General features: G+C 38.3%; 1 protein-coding gene across 3 annotated transcripts in view; it reads left to right on the top strand.

Moving 5' to 3' along the window:
- Window positions 1-13,067, top strand: part of LOC116463446 (intraflagellar transport protein 80 homolog) — a 148,981-nt gene that overhangs the window by 114,592 nt on the left and 21,322 nt on the right. For all 3 annotated transcript variants that reach the window (XM_058434625.1, XM_058434626.1, XM_032146558.2), the window contains 4 exons: window positions 5,176-5,240; window positions 8,727-8,862; window positions 10,525-10,672; window positions 11,971-12,142. In XM_058434625.1, the coding sequence (XP_058290608.1) occupies window positions 5,176-5,240; window positions 8,727-8,862; window positions 10,525-10,672; window positions 11,971-12,142 (521 nt within the window). The remainder of the gene's footprint in view (window positions 1-5,175; window positions 5,241-8,726; window positions 8,863-10,524; window positions 10,673-11,970; window positions 12,143-13,067) is intronic.

Genomic DNA, 13,067 nt, shown 5'->3' on the forward strand with positions numbered 1-13,067 from the left:
CCAAAAGTTGGCTGGACATGGTGGCTCATGCCTGCAACCCCAGCATTTTGGGAGGCCAAGATGGGTGGATCACTTGAGCTCAGGAGTTTGAGACCAGCCTGCGCAACATGGTGAAACCATATTTCTACAAAAAATACAAAACTTAGGCAGGCGTAGTGGTGCACCCCTGTACTCCCAGCTACTTGGGAGGCTGAGGTGGGAAGATAGCTTGAGCCCTCTTGAGGCAGAGGTTGCAGTGAGCTGAGATCACACCACTGCACCATAGCCTGGGCATCAGAACAGGACCCTGTCTCTAAAAAAGAAAAAAAAAGTTAGGGACAAAGGCCTGCCAAGACTGACCTCGCTTCACATGCCAGCGCTAGTTTTGTGGGGGTGGGGGTTCCCAAGGGCACTTGCATTTCTGACCAGCTGGCTAAAAATTTGGGGACCCCATCAGCCCCTTAAGTTTAATAATTTGTTAGAATGAGTCAGAACTCAGGAAAGCACCATATTTATGATTACAATTTTATTAAAAAGGGCAGGCCTTGGGTGAGGCCTGGAGCTTCTGTGCCTTCATGGAATCAGGGTACATCACCTTCCTGGCACATCAATGTGTTCGACAAGGAAGCTCCACTGAGCTTTGAGCTTTGGTGTCTAGAGAATACTTTTGGGGTTTGATTACATGATTAATTAGGCATGATTATTTAAGTCATTGGCCATGTGATTGCACTCAGTTTCCAGCTCCCTTCTCAAGAGGTTGCTAGTGGGGTGGAGGGCTGAAAGTACTCAACCCTCTGAACATGAGATTGGTCTTTCTGGTGACCAGCCACTATCCTAAAGCTATCTAGGGGCTCACCAGAGTCACCTTATTAGGATAACAAAGGCACTTCTATCACTCAGAAAATTCCAAGCATTTTTGAAGCTACCTGCCAGGAGCCCAGGACAAAGACCAGACAAATTATTTATTAAACTACAGACTACCCCCTGGCCTATGACCATGGATCCCTTATGGCAAAAGGATCATTCCTGTCAATAGGACCAGCATGAATGTGCCTAATGTTTGGAGGAATCAATATTGGGTAGAGATAGGAGGCTTTTAATTCCATTCCCAGTACATTTGATCATCACTATCAGTATTATACTCTTACCAACAATTCCAGTGTTATACCATATTGTAAAATAAGAGTCAGAAGGCACTAGCGCATTACTAGAGTTCTACTAGTCATTAATAATTAGTGCAGTCCATCATCATGTTCTGTGACCAAGTTGTCTTCAAGTTTAGGCCTCTGAGGTTTATAGGATTCCATTCAAGTTTGTCAAGTTCCAAGCAGGAGAGTTCTCAGCAATATATGGCTTCATCTTTTCATGTATCAGCTATAATTAAGCTAAGAAACAATACCATTCTTTTGCTCTGAGCCTCTTTTGAAGCATTAATGTAATATTTTACTTACTGCATAACCCATTTATTCATTTCTTTACTCTCAGCTATTATTTCTCCTATCCATTTGTATAGAGCAAACAGGCTATTTCCGCTACCAGCCAATAAAGCTGCATTCACTATTAAACCCAAATTCTCCAGATGGAGTGAAGGCACAACCCATCCTATCAGGTCCTTAGGAATTTTGACATTAAGGCTTAAAAGTATAGTTACGGTTTCTTTCTTGGGAACCATCTCTGCTTCTGGCATTTGTAGTGGTAGCCCTGGTCTTGGGACCATGGTGTCAGGTAGGAGAAGGTGATACAAGGAAGAAAGAAGAAAGTGTTTTGCCATACCAGCATCCTCCTTTCTCCTCTCCCTCTCCCTGAGATCCGTCAAAAAAACAAAAGGAGGTCGAGGTGGGCAGATCACAAGGTCAGGAGTTTGAACAACCTGACCAACATGGTGAAACCCTGTCTCTACTAAAAATACAAAAATTAGCCAGCCGTGGTGGTGTGCACCTGTAATCCCAGCTGCTCAGGAGGCTGAGGCAGGAGAATCGCTTGAACCTGGCAGGTGGAGGTTGCAGTGAGCCAGGATTGTGCCACTGCACTCCAGCCTGGGTGACAGAGCGAGACTCTGTCTCAAAAAAACAACAACAACAAAAAAAAAACCAGAGGAATCTATGTAGTGCAGGAATCTATCTCTTTGCTTCTCTCTTGTTGAATCCATACTCATGCAGGCATGCAAGCCAGTTCTTCATGCTTTCCTCTGTTTTAGAAAACCACTGTTTTAACTTGCCATTCTGATTCTTTACCAAACCATTACTCTGGGGAAGATATCTCTCTGCCCGTTGTTGGACATTATGGATTGTAAAGTATATTCCTTGGTCTGACGAAATGTGACTAGGTGGTCCAAATCAATGCATTATCTTCTCTGCTCGTTCTTTTATAGTTCCCTCAGTATTTACCAGGCTACCACTGATTAAGCAAAGCCCAGTGCGGACTCGGCATCTATTCATGTCAGGACCCTTTTGTAGCCCTCCAGGGCTACTGGCATGAGTCCAAGTTTCCAGCTATGTGTAGGGCCTTCCTCCCGGGGAATCTGCCCTATAGCCATCTGCAGTCTGTCATGGGCAGACAGAAAGTTCTTACTGGTATTTTGTGCCTCAGAGGGTTTGAGAGGAACATTTCTAGATTCAGTTCATCTTTGCATTGCTGCAGCCCCCAGTGTCCACTTGGTATTACATTTGCTGAGGAGAGCTTTACTTCCAACTATGTGGTCAATTTTGGAATAGGTGTGGTGTGGTGCTGAAAAAAATGTATATTCTGTTGACTTGGGGTGGAGAGTTCTGTAGATGTCTATTAGGTCCACTTTATGTAGAGCTGAGTTCAATTCCTGGATATCCTTGTTAACTTTCTGTCTCGTTGATCTGTCTAATGCTGACAGTGGGGTGTTAAAATCTCCCATTATTATTGTGTGAGAGTTTAAGTCCCTTTGTAGGTCACTGAGGACTTGCTTTATGAATCTGGGTGCTCCTGTGTTGGGTGCATATATATTTAGGATAGTTAGCTCTTCTTGTTGAATTGATCCCTTTACCATTATGTAATGGCCTTCTTTGTCTCTTTTGATCTTTGTTGGTTTAAAGTCTCTTTTATCAGAGACTAGGATTGCAACCCCTGCCTTTTTTTGTTTTCCATTTTCTTGGTGGGTCTTCCTCCATCCCTTTATTTTGAGCCTATGTGTGTCTCTGCATGTGAGATGGGTTTCCTGAATACAGCACATTGATGGGTCTTGACTCTTTATCCAATTTGCTAGTCTGTGTCTTTTAATTGGAGCATTTAGCCCATTTACATTTAAAGTTAATATTGTTATGTGAGAATTTGATGCTGTCATTATGATGTTAGCTGGTTATTTTGCTTGTTAGTTGATGCAGTTTCTTCCTAGCCTTGATGATCTTTACAATTTGGCATGATTTTGCAGTGGCTGTTACCGGTTCTTCCTTTCCATGTTTAGTGCTTCCTTCAGGAGCTCTTTTAGGGCAGGCCTGGTGGTGACAAAATCTCTCAGCATTTGCTTGTCTGTAAAGTATTTTATTTCTCCTTCACTTATGAAGCTTAGTTTGGCTGGATATGAAATTCTGTGTTGAAAATTCTTTTCTTTCAGAATGTTGAATATTGGCCCCCCACTCTCTTCTGGCTTGTAGAGTTTCTGCTGAGAGGTCCACTGTTAGTCTGATGGACTTTCCTTTGTGGGTAACCTGACCTTTCTCTCTGTCTGCTCTTAACATTTTTTCCTTCATTTCAACTTTGGTGAATCTGACAATTATGTGTCTTGGAGTTGCTCTTCTCGAGGAGTATCTTTGTGGCGTTCTCTGTATTTCCTGAATCTGAATGTTGGCCTGCCTTGCTAGATTGCGGAAGTTCTCCTGGATAATATCCTGCAGAGTGTTTTCCAACTTGGTTCCATTCTCCCCGTCACTTTCAGGTACACCAATCAGACGTAGATTTGGTCTTTTCACATAGTCCCATATTTCTTGGAGGTTTTGTTTGTTTCTTTTTATTCTTTTTTCTCTAAACTTCCCTTCTCACTTCATTTCATTCATTTCGTCTTCCGTCACTGATACCCTTTCTTGCAGTTGATTGCATCGGCTCCTGAGGCTTCTGCATTCTTCACGTAGTTCTCGAGCCTTGGCTTTCAGCTCCATCAGCTCCTTTAAGCACTTTTCTGTATTGGTTATTCTAGTTATACATTCGTCTAAATTTTTTTCGAAGTTTTTAACTTCTTTGCCTTTGGTTTGAATTTCCTCCTGTAGCTCGGAGTAGTTTGATCGTCTGAAGCCTTCTTCTCTCAACTTGTCAGTCATTCTCTGTCCAGCTTTGTTCCGTTGCTGGTGAGGAACTGCATTCCTTTGGAGGAGGAGAGGCGCTATGCTTTTTAGAATTTCCAGTTTTTCGGCTCTGTTTTTCCCCCATCTTTGTGGTTTTGTCTACTTTTGGTCTTTGATGATGGTGATGTACAGATGGGTTTTTGGTGTGGATGTCCTTTCTGTTTGTTAGTTTTCCTTCTACCAGACAGGACCCTCAGCTGCAGGTCTGTTGGAGTTTGCTAGAGGTCCACTCCAGACCCTGTTTGCCTGGGTCTCAGCAGTGGAGGCTGCAGAACAGCGGATTTTTGTGAACCGCGAATGCTGCTGCCTGATCGTTCCTCTGGAAGTTTTGTCTCAGAGGAGTACCCGGCCGTGTGAGGTGTCAGTCTGCCCCTACTCGGGGGTGCCTCCCAGTTAGGCTGCTCGGGGGTCAGGGGTCAGGGACCCACTTGAGGAGGCAGTCTGCCCATTCTCAGGTCTCCAGCTGCGTGCTGGGAGAACCACTACTCTTAATCTGCCTTTTGTGAGTTGATTTTCAGCTAACCTTCAAAAGACAAAGAGGAAGTTTTCCTTTGGCCTCTACACTATGGTGTTATATTAGTTTAAATCAAAGTTATCAGAATTATAAATTACATTCACATTTGGACTTCCCATTGTTGAGCCTATGGAGCATTGATGCCATACCATTAATAAAAATTCTAATTTGGGAATGTGTTTTAGGAAGAAGTATTCAGTTTTATTGTTTTCATAAGAAATGTGACCACATTAATAAATTAAAATTGGACGCTGCTGCTCTCTCTGTGGTCTAGAGAGTTAAATAATTTCTCATAAGGATTATAACAGTTTCACTGAATTTTACCAGTAAAGATTATAATATAACACATTAATTAATTTTCTACTTTTTTTCAAGTAATCTTCCTCTTTGAGGCATCAACTGGAAAGCCGTTAGGTGATGGAAAGTTTCTTTCTCATGAGGTAATGGACATTAACTACTTCTAATGTAAATAGCCACTATTTATTTATTTCCTTTTCAAAATTAATGTTTTCATCTTAAAGAGGACACAGAGGAATTAGTTTTTTATTTAAAATCAATGTGCATTCTCTATTGACTATTTTGCCTAAAAATGTCACAGTTAGCCGGGCGCGGTGGCTCACGCTTGTAATCCCAGCACTTTGGGAGGCCGAGGCGGGCGGATCACGAGGTCAGGAGATCAAGACCACGGTGAAACCCCGTCTCTACTAAAAATACAAAAAAATTAGCTGGGCGTGGTGGCGGGCGCCTGTAGTCCCAGCTACTCAGAGAGGCTGAGGCAGGAGAATGGCGTGAACCCGGGAGGCGGAGCTTGCAGTGAGCCGAGATTGCACCACTGCACTCCAGCCTGGGCGACAGAGCGAGACTCCGTCTCAAAAAAAAAAAAAAAAAAAAAAAAAAAGTCACAGTTAAAGACTAAGCACTGGTAAAGTTTGTAATAGGAAGCTATACATGCAAATTAGTTGAATGAAGGGATCTGACTTATATGTCTGTTGTCAAACTCTTTACTGTTTTTCAGTTACATGTTCTTTTTTGATTAAAATTTTAGCACTTATCAGTAAATAAAAATGTATTTGTGTTTCTAAGTATCTTGCAGTTTTCTCATTGACCTGTTCTTCGTCAGCATTTTCTTTAGGTTTTAAGACTGTAGTAAGAAAACTCTATACAAAGTACAAAAGACCCTGAATTGTAAGTTGTTTATTGGTTTCTGATTTTTAGCCTTAGAAAAAGAAGCACATTGCATTGAGTTATCCTTCTAAATTGCTGATATATTAGGGTCTAAAGACACTTTTAGTTTTAGTAATACTTCTAGTGAACTGTTACTCAAAATTATATATATATTTTTGTAATTATTAGTTTTTTTGTTTGTTTTTGGTAGAGACAGGGTTTCGCCATGTTGCCCAGGCTGGTCTCGAACTCCTGAGCTCAAGCAATCCACTCGCCTCAGACCCCCAAAGTTCTAGGATTACAGATGTTAGCCACCACGCCTGGCCTTAGTTTTAAATTTGAATAACAAATACATTCATATGGTTCAGAAATCAAAAAGCATTAAAAAGTATACAGTGGTAGTCTCCCTACTATACTATTATTCATCACTGTAGTGCCTCTCCACAAAATAAGTAACCATTATTATTAATCTCTTATGTATTCTTCCAGAGATTTTTAGTGTGTATATCAAAAAAACTGATATATGTTCTCTTCCTCCCCTTTTACAAAAATGTAACAAACAATTTTACATTTTGCTTTTTTCATATAATACTCTCTTTCTGGAGATAGTTCCATAGCTATACATAAAGTGCTTTCCCAACCGTTTTTCCTCCCACTGTATGGTATAATATTTTATGTGTGTATCAGAATTTAAACTTTCCAGTCTTTTGCCATTAGTATTACAGTATTGCCAAGATGAATTACCTTGCATATACATCTTCTTATACATGTGCTAATGTAACTGTGGAATTTATTCTTGAAATATTGTTGCTGGGTCAAAGGATATGAGAATTTGTAATTTTAATAAGTATTGTGAAGTTATCTTCCAAAGACAGTGTATCAGTTTATCTTTGCACTGGTAATATATCAAGTGCTTATTTCCCTATAACCTCTCACGTTATTGTCATTTTAAATCTAAACTATGTAAGCAGAGTTTTTCCTCTTCGGTAAGATTAAGCATATCAAAAGGAGTAAATGTCTCAGCTTTTCAAGATGCAGTCATTTTTGTTAGTAGGATTGAAAGAAGAGTCAATTAATAAGCTTGAATATTTATTTTAATGTTATAACTCTTTCTGTAACACTTTTCCTAAGTGTAAGAATTTCCTAATTTACAATTAATTTACAATTAAGATTAAGAAATTTATAATTTCCTAATTATAACAATGGAAGTGTCTTCTACATGTCACACTTCACCCAATTACCCGGTACATTTGTATGCAATACAAAGGATTTTTAAATTTTACATTCTATAAAATAATAGAAAAATCACCCAATCTATTTTATTTTATAAGTGGAAGAAATTCATATCCAGGATCTTCCCAACTTCCCAAATAATAACAGAGCCCAAACTAGAACTCAAGTCTGTGTATTAGTAAATGAATATTAATTAGTGTAGGGCATGGGAGACAGTTCTAATGAACACAAAACTGCTTTTATGTCCCACTACAAAGAGTAACCCAGGAGGAATAGAACATATGTGGCGGTGGAAGGACTTGACAAGAGGAAAATGGGGGAAGCCCTACTGAATGAAGTGGGGGAGCCCCTCTTCCCCTGTGTACATAGGCATTATTATAATTACTATCCATCTTTGATTTTTAATTTCTTAGGAGAATCATATCTGTTTAACAGTGTTTTTAAAAGAATACACTAGGTTCTGATGATGATGACGATAAGCAATTCTTTATTGTAAAGATCAGTTTCTCTGAAACATTTCCATTTTGAAAATACCTAGAGTTATATTTCATGCATGCCCTGATATATATGAAACCAAATTCTTTTCTTTCTTAAAAATAAATTATGGTATTCCAGAAAGAGTTGAACTTTTTAAAATGTATTATGAACTGGTATATGACTGATTCATCAATTTGGATAAAGGTGTATGTTTTTGTTTTACTTTAAAAAGTGTTTTTTATAGTACATTTTGATACAATGACTTGATGTTGTGGTCATTATTCTGGTTGAATTCACAATTCCTACCAAAGTCTTCAGACATTGTAGGAAGTAAATAAATCTCGCTTGGTTTGAATTAAAATGAATCTATGTTAAAACATTTTCAAGTTATAGTAAAATTCATCTCACTAGCAAATGAAAAGCAATGATCTTGGAGTTAGAAGTCTGAGTTGCAAGTTTAGATATACTTGACACTGGCTTTTTCTGAGCAAAATCACTTAATGAATATGAGTCTATTCTTCCGATTTGCAAAGTAAGTATAGTAATACCTACATTACAAGCTTGTTTCCTGTTTTGCAAGAATGAATGTGAGAGAATCTGTAGAATTTAAGGCCGTGGACACATGATGTATTTCCACATATTTCTAAAATTTGTTTTTACAAATATTTAAGATATAGTTGTTAAGCAACTTATTAATCAAAATAGGCCTCTCACATGATACTCAGAATTGCCTGACCCTTTCACCCTGGCTACGAAAGGTAGGACAGGACAGATGGGAGTGTTTCTCAGCCTACAGAGTATCAAAATATATATTATTTTATTGTATTTTAATAGGTATCTTTTCCTTGGATGTCAGGCAAATACACTTTAGTGCAGCTTTTGAACAATTAACATACTGGCAGTTTAAAATTATTTTACAGGGACATTTTATCATTATAAATGGGTAAATGACATTTAATTGATCTTAAAGGAAATGATTTTATAATTAATTAAAATGATCTAGTGTCAAACACTAAAACTAACCCAGTATTTACATTTTTAAAAAATTTTAGAATGAAATCTTGGAAATTGCTCTGGATCAAAAAGGACTTACCAATGATAGAAAAATTGCTTTCATTGATAAAAATAGAGATCTCTGTATCACTTCTGTGAAACGATTTGGGAAGGAAGAACAAATTATCAAGCTTGGTAAAATAATTTTAATACATTTTAAGTTTTAATTGTCAACTTTCTTATATTTGCTGTAATAAATAATTTGAATGAATCTGGAAATGTTTTAATGTTTTGATCTTGTAATACTTCTTAGCTACTTAATCCTTTTTTTAAAAAAAGTAGGAGTGAAAGTTTGTTAAAAAGCTTTATTTTTAAATTTTTATTGTGTTTTATTGAGACAGGGTCTCACTCTGTCACCCATGCTGGAGTGCAGTGGCGAGATCAAGGCTCACCGTAACCTCCGCCTCCTGGGCTCAAGTGATTCTCCTGCCTCAGCCTCCCAAGTAGCTAGGACTACAGGCATGTGCCACCATATCCAGCTAATTTTTTTGTATTTTTGGTAGAGACAAGGTTTCACCATGTTGCCCAGACTGGTCTCGAACTCCTGAGCTCAAGCTACCCACCTGCCTCGGTCTCTTAAAGTGCTGGGATTACAGGCGTAAGCCACTGGGCCCGGCCTATTTAAAAGCTTTAGAGGAGGAAAGAAAGGAAATAAAGTAAACTTGGAAGAGGGCAAGCAGGCAGCTTGAGAGATCAAGTGCACTGTTTGATCTTTGACTTGGGGTTTTATACTTTGGCATGCTTCTGGGGAGTTGCAACCCTACTGCCCTAATTCTTCCCTTGGGTGGGCTGTCCACATGCACAGTGGCCTGCCGGCACCTGGGAGGGGCCACATGCACAGTGTGTTTACTAAAGTTATACACATGCTCACTTGAGGCGTTTTTCCCTTACCACTCCAGTGTTTCTAGAGGAAGTTTGTATACCAGTTAAACTCCTCCACCATTTTGCCTGTTAGTCATGTGTGAGCCCACTCACCTAGCTCTTGAGATCTTATTGAGAAGCTACTGATTTCCAGTTTTGGTGTTTATATTGAGAGACTACCTTTCCCTGGCACTGGCTGCAACCAATTATTATTTTAGAGAGACAGCTTAACAACAGCCTGACCATCACCTGATGGTCACCTGACATTCCTGGTGCTGGTGGCAGGGGCCTCTCCTGCCTTGCTCATGTCTGCCTGACTACCTGCTATAACATTTCCACCCTCGAGTCCAAGACCCCAATTCTATGGGGAAAATGGACAAAAGTCAGTCTTCTGTAACTGCTTCCTGCTGACAGAGGGGTAGTGGTGGTTATTCTGTGGATCTTGGCCTCTTGCTAGCTGTCAGGGCAGGGTGGCTCCGTGGGTTGGTGAAAGCAGTATGCAGCTCGGTCCAAGGGAGACAAGGGAGGACTTCACCTCTGTCATGTCCCACTGATGGGCAGACTAGGGGTCCCCTGTAGAAGAGTGACTCTTGAATATTGAGGGGACGGTATTCCTCAGTGAGGATCATCTGGAGCTTTATGGCCTGCAGGCAAGAGGATTAACTTAGTAGCAAGTCTTTAGCTGCTGCAGCTAAATTGTCACTGAAAGAAAGATTTGCAAATTAAAAATATAAGGGTTCTAAGTAAAGCATTCAAATATTTCTGTAAATTCTTGTGTGATTGTTTTATATGTGTTTTTCACCATTATAGAGTCAGAAAGTAGAGTCATATCTACCAGAAATTATATGGGATTTTGTTTGTCAGGCATTTTAAAGATCTATTTTTAATTCTTACATATTAAAGCTAACAGCACATTAACATTCTTTTTAAATTAAGGAACAATGGTGCATACTTTGGCATGGAATGATACATGCAATATCCTTTGTGGACTTCAAGATACTCGATTTATAATGTGGTATTACCCCAATACAGTTTATGTGGACAGAGACATTTTGCCTAAAACATTATATGAAAGGGATGCAAGGTAACATTTTACTGCGTATAATTCTGTTTTGTAGTAAATAAAACTCTAACAGAATATCATGTTTTTGCTTCTGTTTTCAATCCTGCAAGGTGTTTTACACATCAGTCAGATTTATTGATGAATAAATTGTTCGGCTAAAGCTAGCTTGAGACTTAAGTGAGAGAATCAAGTTGAAAGTGTGGTATGATATGAATTATTTATTTGTCCCTTATATGAATATAATTTTCAAGCTTAATATTGTATAATGGTAGCTCAGGTAGTTTTCTCAGTGTGATCAAGTGATTTTAGTCTAGGCACTCTTTAAGATTTTTCAGGATGCACAACCTTGTGACAACTACCCAACTTTGTCACAGATTATCATTGACGTTAACACTTTCAAGAATGTAAATGTCTCTAGAATTGAATTTTTGATTGATATTAAAAGTAGGAAAAGACCAAAGTTACTGAAATTTTTTAAAATTTATATGCTTCAGAAAATCAAACCATTTATATTCCTAAATTCTCTAAGAAATAGCAGGGAGATCTCTTATTCTTGACAAAATAGGAATACAAAGGCTTCTTAATTCTAGACCTTAGCTTAGTTTTCAAATCTGTTTTGAGTTTGTTTTTAGTATTCAAATCCAAAACCTTAACAAAACCAGAGAGGCATCAAGATAAAACAGTGTATTTTTAAAAGTGTTTGAACTAATGAAAAGAAATTAGTATTTAAAGGTCATCTCTTTTTATTTATTTATTTTTAGAGTCAAGATCACACTCTGTTGCAAAGCTGGAATGCAGTGGTGTAATCATGGCTCGCTGCAGCCTGGGCTTAAGTGATCTTCCCAAGTAGTTAAGGCTGCAGGTGTGAGCCAGTGCGCCTGGCTCACCTCTTTTTATTCTGAGAAAATAGTCTTGGAATTTAGTTTACTTTTTATTGTTTTACCCTTTAATACTTTTAAAAGCTAAAGCTATAAAATTATTGTTGTGATTTATCTTAAGCCTCAGGGAAAAAAAAGATGATTTCAAATGCTCTTAGGAATAGCTCTCAAATATGTAATAATTTTTGCTACTTTATATAGCAAGTTATATTCAAATGTTTACATTCAAAATTAATTCCAGGGAGAATGTATGTATTCAAATAAATACATTGAAATTTTTTTGAATATATACATTCTCCCTGGAGTTAACCTTTGGGGGTGTGCCTTTTGGAGATTGGGGACTCCGTGTATATTTCACGATCCACTCCCCAGATTTAATATACATGAAAAATTTTGCTCAGAATACAACTTTAAATTGTACTTTGCTTTTTTTTTCAACAGTGAATTTAGTAAAAATTCCCATATCGTGAGTTTTGTTGGAAATCAAGTAACTATTAGAAGAGCTGATGGCTCCTTGGTTCACATCAGCATATCACCATATCCTGCTATTCTCCATGAATATGTAAGCAGTTCAAAATGGGAAGATGCTGTAAGACTTTGTCGCTTTGTTAAGGTAATTTACATTTTAGATTAATAGTTGTATATGTATTTCATAGTAGTTTACCTTTGTGCAAAATGAGTAATGATAATAGGCTTAAAGGCTGGAAAAATTGTGAATAAGATCATGTCTTTTGTTTTATAAGTAAAGACATGAGCAATACAGAGGAATACATGTTGCTGTGTGATTTATTCTCTGAAGGCGCTATAAAAATTTGGACTGTTTTTCCATACTGGCACATATAAAAATCTGTGGAAATTTTTTGAAAGTCAGGTTCCCAAGTTCTACTCCCATAGAGATTCTAATTCATTATATCTGGATTGAGTCCTGGGCATATTTTTTAATTTCCTCAGATGATTGTTTTGTACAGATAAGGTTAAGAATCTCTGCTTTCGATCAGCCTTGTTCCAACTTGGTTGAATCTAGTATTTTTCAAACATGTTTGACCATAGACCTTTTTTATTGAACATCAGTGAACATTCCTTAGAATACACTTTTGTGAAAAGACTTTTAGATGCTTTTTTTTAACAATGGGTTGTTGTTGGTGAATAGCATCATTGTCTGGGGTAAATACCTGGAGTTTGTCATCTCACACCAAGAAAATCAAGGACGGATACATGTGGGTAGGTTAAGGAGTGGAAAGTGTAATAGGCAGAAGAAAGGAGAGAGGAGAGCAGCTCCTTGCCAGAGAGAGGAATCCAAAAAGGGAAAAGTGGTGGACAGCAGCATATTTCATAGGCAGGCTTGAGGAGGCTGTGTCTGATTTACATAGTGCTCACAGATTGGTTTGACCAGGTGTGACATTTACATAGCATAGGGAAGGCTGATCGACCCACCCTAATCTTATTATGCAAATAGACTTTCCACCTGGCCAGTGCCATCTTGTCTACTCCTTACTGTACAGATGGCTGGCAAAAAGAAAAGTTGGAGCTGCCGTTTG

The sequence above is a fragment of the Hylobates moloch genome, unplaced genomic scaffold (assembly GCF_009828535.3).
Source record: "Hylobates moloch isolate HMO894 unplaced genomic scaffold, HMol_V3 SCAFFOLD_36, whole genome shotgun sequence".
Classification (NCBI taxonomy): Eukaryota; Metazoa; Chordata; class Mammalia; order Primates; family Hylobatidae; genus Hylobates; species Hylobates moloch.